This window comes from Camelus bactrianus, chromosome 10 (assembly GCF_048773025.1).
Source record: "Camelus bactrianus isolate YW-2024 breed Bactrian camel chromosome 10, ASM4877302v1, whole genome shotgun sequence".
Lineage (NCBI taxonomy): Eukaryota > Metazoa > Chordata > Mammalia > Artiodactyla > Camelidae > Camelus > Camelus bactrianus.
Window position 1 is genome coordinate 774967 of NC_133548.1, and position 14647 is coordinate 789613.

General features: G+C 68.3%; 1 protein-coding gene across 1 annotated transcript in view; it reads left to right on the top strand.

Moving 5' to 3' along the window:
• Window positions 1–1165: 1165 nt before the first annotated feature.
• The window catches only part of LOC105063555 (mucin-2-like), a 33348-nt gene continuing 19866 nt past the window's right edge, over window positions 1166–14647 (top strand). Inside the window, exons 1-28 of the mRNA XM_074371376.1 lie at window positions 1166–1251; window positions 2095–2365; window positions 3167–3281; window positions 3674–3764; window positions 3844–3953; window positions 4166–4376; window positions 4604–4729; window positions 5235–5352; window positions 5908–6046; window positions 6151–6261; window positions 6351–6420; window positions 6525–6662; window positions 6772–6936; window positions 7389–7483; window positions 7723–7849; window positions 8204–8459; window positions 8614–8666; window positions 8787–8887; window positions 9246–9397; window positions 9609–9747; window positions 10072–10182; window positions 10270–10449; window positions 10571–10810; window positions 11342–11498; window positions 11715–11846; window positions 12526–12673; window positions 13091–13134; window positions 13595–13834. Coding sequence (XP_074227477.1) covers window positions 1176–1251; window positions 2095–2365; window positions 3167–3281; window positions 3674–3764; window positions 3844–3953; window positions 4166–4376; window positions 4604–4729; window positions 5235–5352; window positions 5908–6046; window positions 6151–6261; window positions 6351–6420; window positions 6525–6662; window positions 6772–6936; window positions 7389–7483; window positions 7723–7849; window positions 8204–8459; window positions 8614–8666; window positions 8787–8887; window positions 9246–9397; window positions 9609–9747; window positions 10072–10182; window positions 10270–10449; window positions 10571–10810; window positions 11342–11498; window positions 11715–11846; window positions 12526–12673; window positions 13091–13134; window positions 13595–13834 — 3916 coding nt within the window. The 5' untranslated portion in view covers window positions 1166–1175. The remainder of the gene's footprint in view (window positions 1252–2094; window positions 2366–3166; window positions 3282–3673; window positions 3765–3843; window positions 3954–4165; window positions 4377–4603; window positions 4730–5234; window positions 5353–5907; window positions 6047–6150; window positions 6262–6350; window positions 6421–6524; window positions 6663–6771; window positions 6937–7388; window positions 7484–7722; window positions 7850–8203; window positions 8460–8613; window positions 8667–8786; window positions 8888–9245; window positions 9398–9608; window positions 9748–10071; window positions 10183–10269; window positions 10450–10570; window positions 10811–11341; window positions 11499–11714; window positions 11847–12525; window positions 12674–13090; window positions 13135–13594; window positions 13835–14647) is intronic.

The following is a 14647-nucleotide window of genomic DNA, read 5'->3' on the forward strand; positions in this document are numbered from 1 at the left end:
GGAGGACAGGCTCCCTGACCTCAGGTTACCCACCGGTGCCACGGGTGCACGCCCAGTGTTGTCAAGGTTTGGGGCCAGCCTAGTTGAGACACCTCGGCCTCCAGGCATTTCTGGGCTCAGCTGGGAGGGTCTGGGATTCAGCAGAGGCACCAGCTCCGCTTGGGGGCAGGGCCCTCTTCCCATGTGAGCTGTGGCCCAGAAGCACCTGCTCAGGGGGCCCCGGCCCTCTGCCCTGGGTCTTCCCCACCGTCCCGGGGAGGCTGCGGGGCGGGGTGTGTGCTGGGTCGGGGGCTGCCCCGCCACCAGCAGCGGCAGCTCTGGTGACTGCCCGGCCACATCCGGGTCCCAACCTCATGCCTCTCAGGGATGGCCACTCGCCGCCTCGAGCCAGGTGCCCTGGTCCCCAGAGGACGTGATTCCGTTAAAGCGGCCCCTGGCTGGGCTCCCCAAATTCCAATTACATGGAACTCCAGAGGCGGGCTGGGCCTGGGGAAGGAGGGGTTAGATGGCGGGCTGGAGCCGGGGCCCCTGCGAAGCCCAGGGAGTGACGGGAAGGCATCCGCGCCAAAGCGGGGCGGCCCCTGGACCCCCCGGGAGCCCACACCCTCCCTGCCCTGGGAGCTGGGTGCAGGGAGGGCAGCCCCCACTGCCACCCCGCCAGAGCTCAGGCCCCCGGTGGGGGAGGCTGGGGCCCAGGCAAGGTGGGAAGGGAGATCCCACACCAGGCGGTGATCCGTCAGGGCCCCCGGGGAGACATCTCCCCGGACCCTTGCGGTGCTGGGTCCCTGGACGCCTGGGGTGGGTGCCCTGGGCACCGTGCCACCTCCAGGACCGGCTTCCGGAAGGATCCGCGGCCTGGACCTGATTCTCTTAGCGGCAGGGAGGGACTGAGGTCTGCCTTGGGTGTGAGTTGGAATTGGGTAATTGGGGCCGCTCCACCCTGAGCAGAGCCAGCTCTGCCCCGGGGGCAGTAAAAAGATAAAGCCCAGATAACCTGAATCAATATTTCCCCACGGTGGCCCGTGGAGACCCCACAGCTGTGTTCCTGATAACCCGCAAGGCCCCACCCACCCTTCGCCCCTCCCAGGCCCTCCCCGCACTCTGACAGCCTTGCTGGGCCATATAAGGCCTGAACCCCTGTCCCAGTCGCTCTCCCACACCACCCTCCGGCCACCATGGGGCTGCCGCTAGCCCGCCTGGTGGCCCTCTGCTTGGCCCTGACCTGGGCCGAGGGCACGGAGTCCCGGAGAGGTGAGAGCGGTGTGGGCGGGAAGGGCCGGCAGCCCAGAGCCCACGTCCTAGCGGGGAGGGCGAGGTTCTCTTCGTCCGCCCGGGCTTCGGGTGGATGCCCGGGCCAGGCATCCTGCAGCCCCCACGTTGCTGACTTTGGGTGGAGGGAAGGAAGGCTGACTTGGGTTCCTACCATCCTTTTGAAGGTGATTGCCCGGCCCTAGTGTGTCCGGAGGCAGTCCCCGGGGGACACAGGGGGCTGGGCTGCTGTCTGGGGGTGTGCGGGAGGCAGGGGCCGGCCAGGGGGGCCAGGTGGGGGAGGCCCCCCTCCCGGGTATCAGGGGCTTTGGACGTTCAAGGGCAAGATGGCCCTTCTGCAGAGAGGGCTGTTTGGACAGAGAAGACACTGGGATAGTAGGAGGGGCCGTCTCCATCCCAGCTGGGCTGCTGGGGAGAAAGACGGGCAGGGGGCCTGGCGCCCTGTTGACGAGCAGGACGGGGCTCCCTCTGAGGGCTCCGCACCGTCTTGCTGCTGGACGAGGATTGGCTGGAGCGGTGGAGGGTGCTGCACGGGGCACGGATGGAAGGAGTGTGGCAGGGGCCGGGAGGGGGGCGCTCTGGGCCGGGCTGACAGGGTGCCTGGAGCCCCCAGTCCCCGCTCAGCACACGGCCGCGTCCCCGCAGGGGCTGGGTGGGGCCTCGGGGGAGCCAGGTGCCCTTTCAGGGGGCAAGGCCTGGTGGGGGGGATGACCAAGGCCCAGCCCCTGCAGGGGACCTCCACCGAGGCCCTGAGCTTTGGCCGGGTGCCTCCAGAGGGTCCCTGGCGGCCAGGGCTGCTCACGCCTCCCCCCGCTGCTCCCCCAGAAGGCAGAACCCGGAACCACGGCCACAGCGTGTGCAGCACCTGGGGCGACTCCCACTACAAGACCTTCGACGGCGATGTCTTCCGCTTCCCCGGCCTGTGTGACTACAACTTCGCCTCCGACTGCCGGGACGCCTACAAGGAGTTCGCTGTGCACCTGAAACGGGGCCCCGGCCGCAGCAGGGGCCACCCCCAGATCGAGTACATCCTGCTGACCGTCAAGGATGACACCATTTACCTCACCCCGCAGCTCGCTGTGGTGAACGGGGCCATGTGAGTGGGTCAGGCAGGGTCCCCTTCCAGGTCCTAGTGACGTGGCCGCCCGGTCCCAAGAGCACGGGCGAACCCGGCCAGGCCCCCAGTGCCCCATCCCCAAGCCCAGCGCACCTCGCACCCCCCGCCGGCCCGGCCCCTGTGAGCCCCGGTATCTGGCACACGGCTAAGGAGAGTGCTGGGGCGTGAGTCCAGGTCACTGATTCATTCAACAAACACTGATGAGCCCCTACCAGGAAGCCCACTGGGTGAGGGACTAGGGGGAGATCAAGGGCTTTCTTCACCCTGTGGGTCTCCTACAGCCCCCGTGCTGGGTGCCCACCAGGCTCTGGGCGTGGCCTGCCTGGTGTGGGTGGCCCAAGCTTGGGGTACAGGAGCTGGGCGGGGTGGCCAGCCCGCTCTGTTCCCCTGTTGTCTCTGGAACCATGGGGCTCTGAGGGCATTCCTGTCCAGCCGGTTCCCTACGTGCAAGGTTCATCCTTTCCCTGAGGCCTGGGGGACTTTTGTTTCCCTGCAGAGGCTGCAGCCCAGGGGACCCCGGGCTGAGGGTGGGGGAGGGCACGGGGCCCAGAGGCAGTTTGGGTGGGCACGGGCCCGCCCTGGGCGATGGGGTGGGCAGGGGAAGCCCCCACCAGGGTGCAGCCTGGCCCTCCATCCTCCCGGGGGGCCTGCCCAGAACAGAGCCCGTGGAGGGGGTGTGGCTCTGCCCGGGACCAGGTGCCCAGGGGGCGGGCAGCGCCCAACCTCAGCCCCCGGCTGGGCGGGTGCTGTGTGGCCTGGTCTGACCCGTGCCCCCTGCAGGGTCAGCACCCCGCACTACAGCTCCGGGCTGCTCATCGAGAAGAGTGACGCCTACACCAAGGTCTACTCCCGCGCCGGCCTCGCGCTCATGTGGGACCGGGAGGACTCGCTCATGGTGCGTGGGGCCCGAGTCACAGGCGGGGACGGCCCCTCCTCGGGCCGGGGGACCCCAGGGGACACAAGGCGGGGTCAGGGAGGCGTGGCTGGAGCACCGCGTGGCCTTGGTGCTGGTAGAGAGGCTGGCGGCAGGGGGGCTAGTTTGCCACCCAGTGGGTGGTCCCTCCAGACTGGGGTGGGGGCCGGCCCTGTCCCTCCCCAAACCCCTTCTGATCCTCCGCGAGGACGGGACACCCCTGGCTGACCCTAGCTGTCCACCGCAGCTGATACTCTTTGAAGAAGGTTCTGAGGCCAGCCCGGCCCCGGGGGTTGGGGGGCTCGCCCTGGCTGCCCGGGACCCGGTGGTCCTGCTGCGCCATGACCTGCTCCCCTTCCCCCGACCCCCGACAGCTGGAGCTGGACAGTAAGTTCCAGAACCACACGTGTGGCCTCTGCGGGGACTACAACGGCCTGCAGACCTACTCTGAGTTCCTCTCCGATGGTGAGGGCCTGCTGGGGGCTTGTTGCGCGGGGTGTGGGTAGGCTCCCGGGTGCCCCGGCTGAAGGGCTGTGCCCCGCAGGCGTGCTCTTCAGCCCCATCGAGTTTGGGAACCTGCAGAAGATCAACAAGCCCGAGGTGGTGTGTGAAGACCCGGAGGAGGTGCCGGCCTCCGAGTCCTGCTCTGAGCACGTGAGTCGCTGGCCGGGGAACCAGACCCCGGGGAGGAGCCGTTCCCGGGGAGGAGCCCGTGGGGGCGGTGCCCGCGCCTCTCCCTTGAGAGCCCGCGTCTGCAGGCCTCCTTGGCTGCTTGGGGGGCCGCCACCCGCGAGCAGCGTGGAGGGGAGGGGGGCGCGAGCAGCCCCCCCGTCACCCGTCTCCCCCCCCACCCCCCCCCCCGCCAGCGCGCCGAGTGCGAGAGCCTGCTGACGGGCACGGCCTTCGAGGACTGCCAGGGCCTGGTGCCGCTGCAGCCGTATGTGCAGGCCTGCGTGCAGGACCGCTGCCAGTGCGCGCAGGGTGGCTCCTGCGTCTGCAGCACCGTCGCCGAGTTCTCCCGCCAGTGCTCCCATGCCGGCGGGCGGCCCGGGAACTGGAGGACAGCCACGCTCTGTGGTAAGCACCCAGCCTCCGGCCCGGGGTCCGGGGCCAGGGCCCTCGGGGCCGGCGGGGTCGATCCCCGGGGAGTGCCGTGCCCTGGACCGGAGCCACGTGTGTGCCGACCCAGCGGCATCTGTCCTGGGCAGGGTGGGAGGCAGGCACAGACCCTTGGGGGTGCCCCCGCCTCCCTGCTCCGCCCCTCGGGTAGGTGGGTGCTCAGGGGCCAGCCTTCGCCTTTGTAGCTAAGAGCTGCCCCGGGAACATGGTGTACCTGGAGAGCGGCTCGCCCTGCGTGGACACCTGCTCGCATCTGGAGGTCAGCAGCCTGTGTGAGGAGCACCGCATGGACGGCTGTTTCTGCCCGAAAGGTGAGACCCAGGACGCCTGCGGGGCGGCCGGGCGGAGGGCCCCGCCCGAGCGCCACGCGGCCTGAGCGCGGTGGGTGTGCGGGCTCGCCGACCGGGCCTCGGTTCTCAGCTGCGCCGAGGGGACGGTGACGGCACGGTGCCCCCCACGGAGATCAGGGGACAAGGCCCAGGTAGAGGGGACAGAGGCGCTGGAGACCCGTACCCAAGGGACACACACTGTGTCCTCAGGGAGTCGGATGGAGGGTCGCCTTACGCGTCACCCTCGGAGGACAGGCTCTGAGCCCCGAGGCAGGTCCCTGAGCAGCGCTGTGTGGGAGCCACAGCTGTCCCCCAGGGACCAGGGGTGCCTGCGGTCGGGAGGGCCGCCTGGCATCCGCGCCTCAGAAATTGTGGCACTTCCCGAGGCTGGCCCCCGGCTGCGGTCCTGGGAACAGGAGGTCCTCCGGGGTGATGCTGGCGCTTCTCGGGGCCGGCTGAGTGTGAACACCACGCCCACCTGTCCCAGGCACTGTGTACGACGACATCGCGGGCGGCGGCTGCATCCCCGTGAGCCAGTGCCACTGTAAACTTCACGGGCGCCTGTACAAGCCCGGCGAGCAGATCACCAGCCACTGCGAGCAGTGGTGGGTCCTGGCGTGGGAGCTGGGGGTCCCCGTGTCGGGGCTGGGGTTCCAACGGGAGCTGGGAGTCCTGGGTTCAGGGCTGGGGTTCAGGTGGTAGCTGGGGGTCCCTGAGTCAGGGCTGGGGTCCCAGGGTGAAATCTGATGGGTCCTGGGGTTGGGGCTGGGTGTTCCAGTGTGGGAGCTGGGGGTCCCTGGGTCGGGGCTGTGATTCCAATGGGAGCTGGGAGTCCTGGGGTCAGGGCTGGGGTTTCGGTGGTAGCTGGGGGTCCCTGAGTCAGGGCTGGGGTGCAGGTAGGGGCTGGGAGTCCTGGGGTTGGTGCTGGGGTCCCAGGGTGAAATATGTTGGGTCCTGGGGCTGGGGCTGGGGCTGGGGTCCCAGGGTGAAATCTGATGTTTCCTGGGGCTGTGGTTGGGGGTCCCAGGGAGGGAGCTGGTGGGTGCTGGGGCTGAGGCTTGGGTCCTGGGGTGAGAGCTGATGGGTCCTGGGGTCGGGAACGGGGGTCTCGGCAGACAGGAGTGGCAGACGAGCCTGACCCTGGCCCCGCTGCCCCACAGTGAATGCGACGCTGGTCGCTGGGTGTGCGCAGACCTGCAGTGTCCCGGGACCTGTGCCCTGGAGGGCGGCGCCCATATCAGCACGTTCGACGGCAGGAAGTACACCTTCCACGGGGACTGTTACTATGTGCTGAGCAAGGTGGGCTGCCGCTCAGGCAGGCTTGTGGAGGGGAGCTCGAGACCCCCGCCCTCTCCTGCCCCCCAGGCCCTGTGCGGCTGCAACGCCCTCTGGCCTCCCCGCAGGACGCCCACAACGACTCCTACGCCGTCCTGGGCGAGCTGACGTCCTGCGGCTCCACTGACAAGCAGACCTGCCTGAAGACGGTGGTGCTGCTGGCCGACAGCAAGAAGAACGTGAGTGCCCCGTCCCCTGCCGTCCCCGCGGCCCCGGGGTCCCCAGGGCCCTGCTCAGTCCCCCTCGGTCCCCTTGGCCTTGTCCACAGGTGGTGGCCTTCAAGTCGGACGGCAGCGTCCTGCTGAACGAGCTGCAGGTGAACCTGCCCCACGTGACGGGTGAGTCCTGCTCCAGGCGCGCCTCCCCTGGTGCGGGTGGGGGAGGGGGAGGGCAGCACCGCAACCCGGCCCCGGCCCCTCACCCCCCCCCCCGTGCCTTGCAGCCAGCTTCTCCATCTTCCAACCGTCCTCCCACCACCTGCTGGTGAGCACGGCCTTCGGCCTCAGGCTGCAGGTGCAGCTGCTGCCGGTCATGCAGCTCTTCCTGACGCTGGACCCGGCCGCCCAGGGGCACGTGCAGGGTGAGTGGCCCCGCCCGGCAACCCTGGGGAGGAGCCCAGGCGCCTGCCCCCTAACCCCCCCCACCCCCGCCTACCCCTGAGCCTTCCCAACCCTATCCTGGCCCCTCAGGCCTCTGCGGGAACTTCAACGGCCTTGAGGGTGACGACTTCCAGACGGCGGGCGGGCTGGTGGAGGCCACGGGCGCCGGCTTCGCCAACACCTGGAAGGCCCAGTCCAGCTGCCAGGACAAGGTGGACTGGCTGGACGACCCCTGCTCCCTCAGCATCGAGAGCGGTGAGGCTCGGCCCGAGGCACACGGGGTTCGCGGGGGGACGTGGCATGTGGGTGGGGTGTGGGGGTGACACTGTCCACTCCGCTCGGCCAGACCGTCCACCTGCTGCTTCTGCCTTGCGGCTGGTTTACCGTGGCCCACCATGGCATTCCGCCAAGTGACATGGCAGAGGGGCCGCGCCTGCTAGTCACTGGGTGGTGGTCCCCATCGAGCGACTCGCCGGGAGTCTCAGATGCCCTTCTTCCCACCTCATCCGGGGAGGTGGGGAGGGGCGAGGGGAGGGAGCCCCTGCCTTCCCAGGCGGCGCCGCCCTGTGCCGGCTGCCCTAGAGGGAAGGGCCTCGTTTCCGGCCACAGAGGGGACGGTGTCTGCTCTTGCCCGGGGGACTGGGCAACTGGGCCTAGGGGATGAGGTGGAGGGACCACCCCCCTGAGGATCTGAACCCCACCTGCAGCCAACTATGCTGAGCACTGGTGCTCCCTGTTGAAGAAGACAGAGGCCCCGTTCGGCAGGTGCCACTCTGCCGTGGACCCGGCCGAATATTACAAGGTGGGTGGGCCCGGCCGTGCACCCCTACCTGCCCGATTCGTGCCAGTGCGGCGTGCCCCGTGCCCCTGGCCGAGCCCAGCCCCCTTTGTGGCTGTGTGTGGGTGCGAGTGTGTGTTTACAGGTGTGTGATATGGGTCCGGGCGTCTGCAGGGTGTGTGCGGGCGGTGTGCACTCACGGGGTGTGCGAGGCTCGCACGGCTCCACCTGTCCTCACTGCCCTGCCTGGTTCTGCCGCCCAGAGGTGCAAATACGACACGTGCAACTGCCAGAACTCGGAGGACTGCATGTGTGCCGCCCTGTCCTCCTATGCCCACGCCTGTGCCGCCAAGGGCGTCCTGCTGTGGGGCTGGCGGGAGGGCGTCTGCAGTGAGTGCCGTCCCCTGCGGGGTGTCCTGGGACGCGAGGCGGGCCTTCTCTGGGCGCTGGTGGTTGGGGTGGGGCGGCGGCCCAGTGTCCTCCTGCAGGGCTCTGCGGGAAACCGGCCCTCAGGCACTCTGCTTGTGGGGAGGGCCCTGGAGCTGTGGCCAGGATGCCTTAGCCCAGAAGGGGAGGTGGGTGGGGTGGGGGCACCTGTGTGGCCAAGGTGGTCCCGGGCCGACTGCCCTTTGGGCCCCTTGGCTGGGCAGGTGTCCTGGACGGAGTAGGGGCTCAGGGACAGCCGTTGGGGACTGGGTGTGGGGGCCGATCTCCTGCCCCTCACGCCGGCCCTCCCCTCCGCAGACAAGGACGTGGGCTCCTGCCCCACCTCCCAGCTCTTCTTGTACAACCTGACCACCTGCCAGCGGACCTGCCGCTCGCTCTCGGAATCTGACACCCGCTGCCTCAAGGGCTTCCTGCCCGTGGACGGCTGCGGCTGCCCGGACCAAGCCTTCCTGGACGAGAAGGGCCGCTGCGTGCCCCTGGCCAAGTGCTCCTGCTACCACCACGGCCTCTACCTGGAGGCGGGGGAGGTGGTCCTGAGACAGGAGGAGCGATGGTGGGTGGCCTGGGCCGGGGGAGGCGGAGGGTGGGGAGGGCAGGGGGCTGGGCGGGGCCAGCTCTGCTTGGGGAGCCTGCCTCCCTGCCCAACACCACAGAGCCCTTGGGCCCGCCCCCGAAAGGGCCGACCTCACCTGCACCTTCCCTCGCAGCGTTTGCCAGAACGGGAGGCTGCTCTGCAAGCAGGTCCGGTTGATCGACCAGAGTAAGTGGGCGCTGCCCCGCGAGTCGCCTCCCGCCACCCAGGCAGCCCCTCCCCCCTCATTTGCCAGCCGAGCTCCCCACCCAGCTTCAGCTCAAGTAAGGTGTCCCCTCCTTCCTGCAGACTGTATGGCTCCAAAGATCCACGTGGACTGCAACAACCTGACCGCGCTGGCCATCCGGAACCCCAGAGCCGCCAGCTGCCAGACGCTGGCCGCCGGCTCAGTGCGTGCTGGGGAGCGGCGTGGTGGAGTGGGGTGCGGGAGGCTCACGTCCGGGCCCTGCGGCTCCAGACCTCTGGACACACGGGCCTCACTGGCCCTCCCCATCCCTGCGGGGAGATGGCTGCCTGTGGGTCTCCACTGAGCCTGCTGGGGGCCAGGGGCCAGTGTGGGGGCCCCTGGCAGGCGGTTCTCAGCTGTCTCCCAGCCAGGTGGTGAGCTTGAGGGGCGGGGCTCCGGAGGCTGGACCAAGGAGAGAGGTCAAGGATTAGAGAATCCGGGTGGGGAACGCGACCAGGTGCGTGCAGGTCAGAGAGGGGCGGCCGTGTAATCCCTGAACCCCACTGTCCCACTGCCCCCAGTACCAGACGGAGTGCATCAGCGGCTGCGTGTGCCCCGAGGGGCTGCTTGATGACGGGCAGGGTGGCTGTGTGGTGGAGGAGCAGTGCCCCTGTGTGCACAACAGTGACGTGTACCCCCCCGGGGCCAAGATCAGGGTGGACTGCAACACCTGGTGAGTGCGCAGACCCCGGCCCTGCAGCCGGGCCTCCTCCAGGGGGCCGGTGGTGGTCTGCAGGCCGCCCGCCAGCTGGCTGGCTGGGTCCCAGCCCGACGGGGGCTGGGATAGCGAGGCCTCGTAGGCGGGGTTCGCCATCCGATGGGGGGCTTTCGCCCGGTACCAGGCCCCCCGCAGCCCCTCCAGGCCCCTCTCCCACTGTCCTCAGCACCTGCCAGAAAGGGCGCTGGGCGTGCACCCAGTCCGTGTGCCACGGCACGTGTGCCGTCTACGGGAACGGCCACTACATCACCTTCGACGGGAAGTATTATGACTTTGACGGACACTGCTCCTACGTGGCAGTCCAGGTGAGGCGGAGATTGCGGCCAGGGCCTGCCTCCGCTCCGTGGTCCCTGCTGTCCTGACTCTGAGCTGGTCCCGGCCCAGCAAGGGGGCTCCGAGAGGAGGGGGTCAAGGGTGGGAGCGGAGCCCCTCCCTGGCCCTCGGGTTCCAGGACCCTCCTGCGGGTTGGAGGGGGCTGTGGGGGCACAGGGAAGGCGGGGCGTGTGTGGGGGCTGGCTGAGGCCCCCCTCCACGTGGGAGGGGCTGAGGCTCGTCCAGGCCCAGCTGGGGTGGGGTGCCGGGCCCCCCGCGGCCGGGCCGGCCTGGCTCAGGTGCCCCTGGGCCCCCAGGACTACTGTGGCCAGAACTCCTCGCTGGGCTCCTTCAGCATCGTCACCGAGAACGTGCCCTGCGGCACCACGGGCGTCACCTGCTCGAAGGCCATCAAGATCTTCCTGGGGGTGAGTGCTGCCTGCCCCTGACTGAGGACGCTGGCTCCCGGGGGGCCTTCCCGCCTGGCCGGTGACCGGGCTTTCCTCTGTGCACAGAGGACGGAGCTGAAGCTGGAGGACAGACACTGCACAGTGATCCCGCTGGACGTGGGCCACCACGTGGCCTACACCACGCGGGAGGTGGGCCAGTACCTGGTGGTGGAGGCCAGCACTGGCGTCATCGTCATCTGGGACAAGAGGACCACCATCTTCATCAAGCTGGCTCCCTCCTACAAGGTGAGCCGCCGCCCTGCCCGCCCCGCCTCCCCCCGCCTGCCTGCCCCCGGGGGCCCTCCCTTCCTCGGGTCCCTCCCTTCCTGGGGCCCCTGGCCAAGCCCCGGCCGGCTGGTCTCTGCAGGGCACCGTGTGCGGCTTGTGCGGGAACTTCGACCAGCGGTCCAGCAACGACTTCACCACGCGGGACCGCATGGTGGTGGAGAGCGAGCTGGACTTCGGGAACAGCTGGAAGGAGGCCTCCACCTGCCCGGACGTGAGCAGCACCCCCGAGCCGTGCACCCTGAACTGGCACCGCCGCTCCTGGGCTGAGAAGCAGTGCAGCATCATCAAGAGCTGGGTCTTCAGGACCTGCCACAGCAAGGTGGGCGGGGAGTGGGCGTGGCCTGGCGAGGTGTGTGGGCGGGAGTAGGCGTGGCCTGGCGAGGTGTGTGGGAGGGAGTAGGCGTGACCGGGTGTTGTGTGGGCATGTGGATGCGTGACCTGGTGGTGTGTGGGCGTGGTCTGGTAAGGTGTGGGTGTGGAGGGGGCGTGGCCAAGGGCCCTGACGAGTCGCTGCGGGGCACCTGTCCTCCAACTTCCGCTCTAGCGGCTGTGTCTCCTGGACACACATCCCGAGGTGCAGCCCTCTCTCCAGCACCCGTGGCTGGAGCCCCAGGCTCCTGTGCCTTCCCGGGAGGGAGAAAGCTCACAATCCCCGAAGGCCCAGTCGGCCCTCAGCTGCAGGCGTCGGTGCAGGGGCGGGTCGGCCAGCCCTCTCGGCCTCTCCCGCCAGTCCCACTGGAGCCCTGGGGGACTAGCGCTGGGCGAGCGTGCCCCGGCCCAGGAACCTCGGGGTCCTGAGCTCCTCGGGCGGGCAGTATAGAGCCGGGCCCCACGGAGGCTGTTCCCTTAGGTGGACCCCAAGCCCTTCTACGAGGCCTGCGTCCACGACTCGTGCTCCTGCGACACCGGCGGGGACTGTGAGTGCTTCTGCTCCGCCGTGGCCTCCTACGCCCAGGAGTGCACCAAGGAGGGGGCCTGCGTGACCTGGAGGACGCCGGAGCTGTGCCGTGAGTGCCTACCCGTCCTGGGTGTGGGCGCCAGCGGGCGGGCTGGGGGCTGCTGCACCGGGCGGGGCAGCGCCTGTGGGGGATGGGGTGTATGTGGGCCCCTCCGTCCCTGCCCCCTCCCGAGGATGCAAGCGCCTGTGGGCCCCCTGGGCCACCTGCGGGTCGCCCTCACCGGCCTCCGGGCTCGCTGAGGCTGACCCCAGCCCTGCCCCCCAGCCGTCTTCTGTGACTACTACAACCCGCCGCACGAGTGTGAGTGGCACTACGAGCCGTGCGGGAACCGCAGCTTCGAGACCTGCAGGAGCCTCAGCGGCATCCACTCCAACATCTCCGTGTCCTACCTGGAGGGTGAGGGGCCTCCCGGGGAGGCGGGGTCGGCGGCGTCTGGGGACGCCCGGGGTCACCCCGACACAGGCTGTGTGGGGGCCGGGGACCCCGAGCTGCAGGCTGAGCCAGGCTCACCCAGCTGCAGAGTCTGTTCATCAGACGGTGGCCTTGGAGCCTGAGCTGAGACTGCCCTCGAGGCGAGAGGCAGAAAAGAAGCGCTACCTCAGCGCCTGTGGTCAGGAGGGGAGGCGTCTGTGGGTGGGGGGGCCAGTGCAGGACAAGGGCGCAGCATTTTAGGTGGTGGGCTGGGGAGGCCTGTGCAGGGCCTTTGAGCTGAGGACTAGCTGAGCACTAGGGTCATGCAGGAGTGAGCCAGCAGAGGACCTGGGGAGGAAGCATTCTACCCCTGGGAGGTGCCTGGCCTGCCCCCTTCCTCGGGATGGGCGGGGTCTGGCTGTCCATCAGCGGGTGGGCGGGGCCTGGGTGTCCGTCAGCGGGTGGGCGGGGCCGGCTGGCAATTTGGCTGGCCAAGTGGCAGTGTCAGGACCCCAGAGGAGGGAGCCAGGCCCCTGCCTTTCCAGGCCCTGGCCTTCCCAGAGGAACATCCTGGAAGGGTGGACCGGCCAGGCTGAGGAAGACCGCGGGTCTGGTGGACAGGGGGTCCTCTGTGGTGGTCTAAGTACAGCCCTGTGCCCACCAGGCTGCTACCCCCGGTGCCCCAAGAACAGGCCCATCTATGACGAGGACCTGAAGAAGTGTGTCAGAGGGGACGAATGCGGCTGCTACGTCGAGGACACTCGCTACCGACCGGGAGTGTCCGTGCCCACGGAGAAGCCCTGCCAGTCTTGGTACGTAAGCTCACATCGCAGGGGGTCTGGGGGAGGGCAGTGCACACGCACACCTGCATCTGCATACGCGCACACACACTGGCACACGATGTTCACGGTCACACGTGGACACGGGGCTACACACAAGCACACGCGGCGCACGTGCTGACCTGTGGGTGCGCAGGTGCATGTCTGCACACAGGAACCGGGGGGCGGGACACAGCCCCCTTCTCGGGGAGAGCCGTGCCTCGTGCTTTCTCACCCCCTCACCTCCTGCACACTCCGTGGGAACCCAGATGGGGGCTCCTGGAGCGGGCCTTTGGTCAGGGCTGTGCCCTGGGGCTTTGGGCCAGACACGGGGCTTGGGCAGGGAAGGCCGAGGCTGGCTGGGAGGGGCCAGCTTTTCCCGAGCCTGCAGCTTTTGCACTTGCTTTCCAGTGAGTGTACCAAGTCCTCGAAAGTTGTCTGCCGGCTGGAAGAAGGTGAGTTGCCCTCTGCCTTGAAGCACTGGGCGCGGCTGCCCAGGAGAGCCCACAGGTTGCCCTTGGACTCTCTGGCCGGGCCCAGGTGGGCTCAGTCTCCCTCCCCTCCCTCCTCCCTTCTGCCGCACCCCTGTCCCACCTCCTCCTGCCCGTCCTCCCCTCCCCCTCCCTGTGGATTCCCTGGGGCCCTCCCAGCTCAGATGTGCCTCTGATTTGCAGCACCCCTTAGGAATGACCAGACAGTTTGTATTTCTCCTGCCAGGGAGACAATGCCCCTTCTGGGACCCAGCTTCTGTGTCCTGCTGGGGAGCTCTTAGGGCTCTGGGAACAGAGTCCCAATGGGCGCGGGTCTGCTGGTGGATGGAGGTGGGGGAAACCCAGTCTTCCGCCTACTGGGACAGACCAAGGGGGTCTTGTGATTCTGTCTCATGTCTGATGTGCTGACCTTGGCCTCCCCCAGGGAAGATTCTCAACTACACCGAGATCGGCCCTCTGTGCTACTGGGAGTTCTGTGGCCCCAACGGGACGATAGAGAAGCACTTGAACATCTGCAGGTCCACCACGCCACCCTCATCTCCCTCAACACCTACCACCACCCCTTTCACCACCAGCACCACCACCACCACAACCCCTGTCACCACCACCAGCACCACCCCCTCCACGGCCACCAGCACCACCCCCTCCACCACCTCCAGCCCAGGTAAGACCCTGAGTCCATCCACCCCTTACCTCCTGGGGCTCCTGCCTCCCCTGAGCCCAGCAGGGTCAGCCCCTCTAGGCCGCCTCCATCTCTGCTCATGGTGGGATGGTCAACTCAGGGAATGTCCCCTGGTGCCCCCCAGCCTCACGACCCCATCCCCGAGCCCAGACTCCAGTGAGGGCAACATTTCCCCAGACCAGCAAGAAACCATCCCTAGGGTCAGAGGAAGCAGACAGATGCCCTTAGGTCCCTCTGCGTTTGCTCGGGCTGAAATCGTAGCTACCGCTGAACGCAGCTACCAGGGCACGAGAGACCCGGAGAACAGAACTTGTAAAATGAAAAGACTTTAAGCATCTCCAACTGTATCATGATATCCTCTCCCCATCCCCCTCCCCCGTGTGACTGCAGTGTCACCTTCCTCTTCAGCGACTCTGAGTAAGTCAGACTGGCGGCACTTCTGACGGGGCGAGGCGCCCCAGATGTGGGCGGGGCCGGCCGGACACCAGTTAGTGGACCAGAGATGGTGTAGTTTGGTGACTTGATCCCTAACTTGCTGAGCCCAGGGACTCATGCAGGGCACCGTGACCAGCTCTGCGGAAAGCTCTGCTGGCGGAGAGTGACTACCGAGCCCCTGCCGGCGTGCTTCCTCACTGGACAGGGTGGCCCTTTCCTTATTTCTTTGTTTGGTTTAAGATGTGAGGGAGCCAGTGAAGGGCACTGGGCCAGGGCTCTGAGGCCCGGGTTAGTCAGTGGTGTGGCATCCAGGCCTGCTTCCCACTAGGCCTCAGGCGTTCACTTGCAAAAGGAGGATGG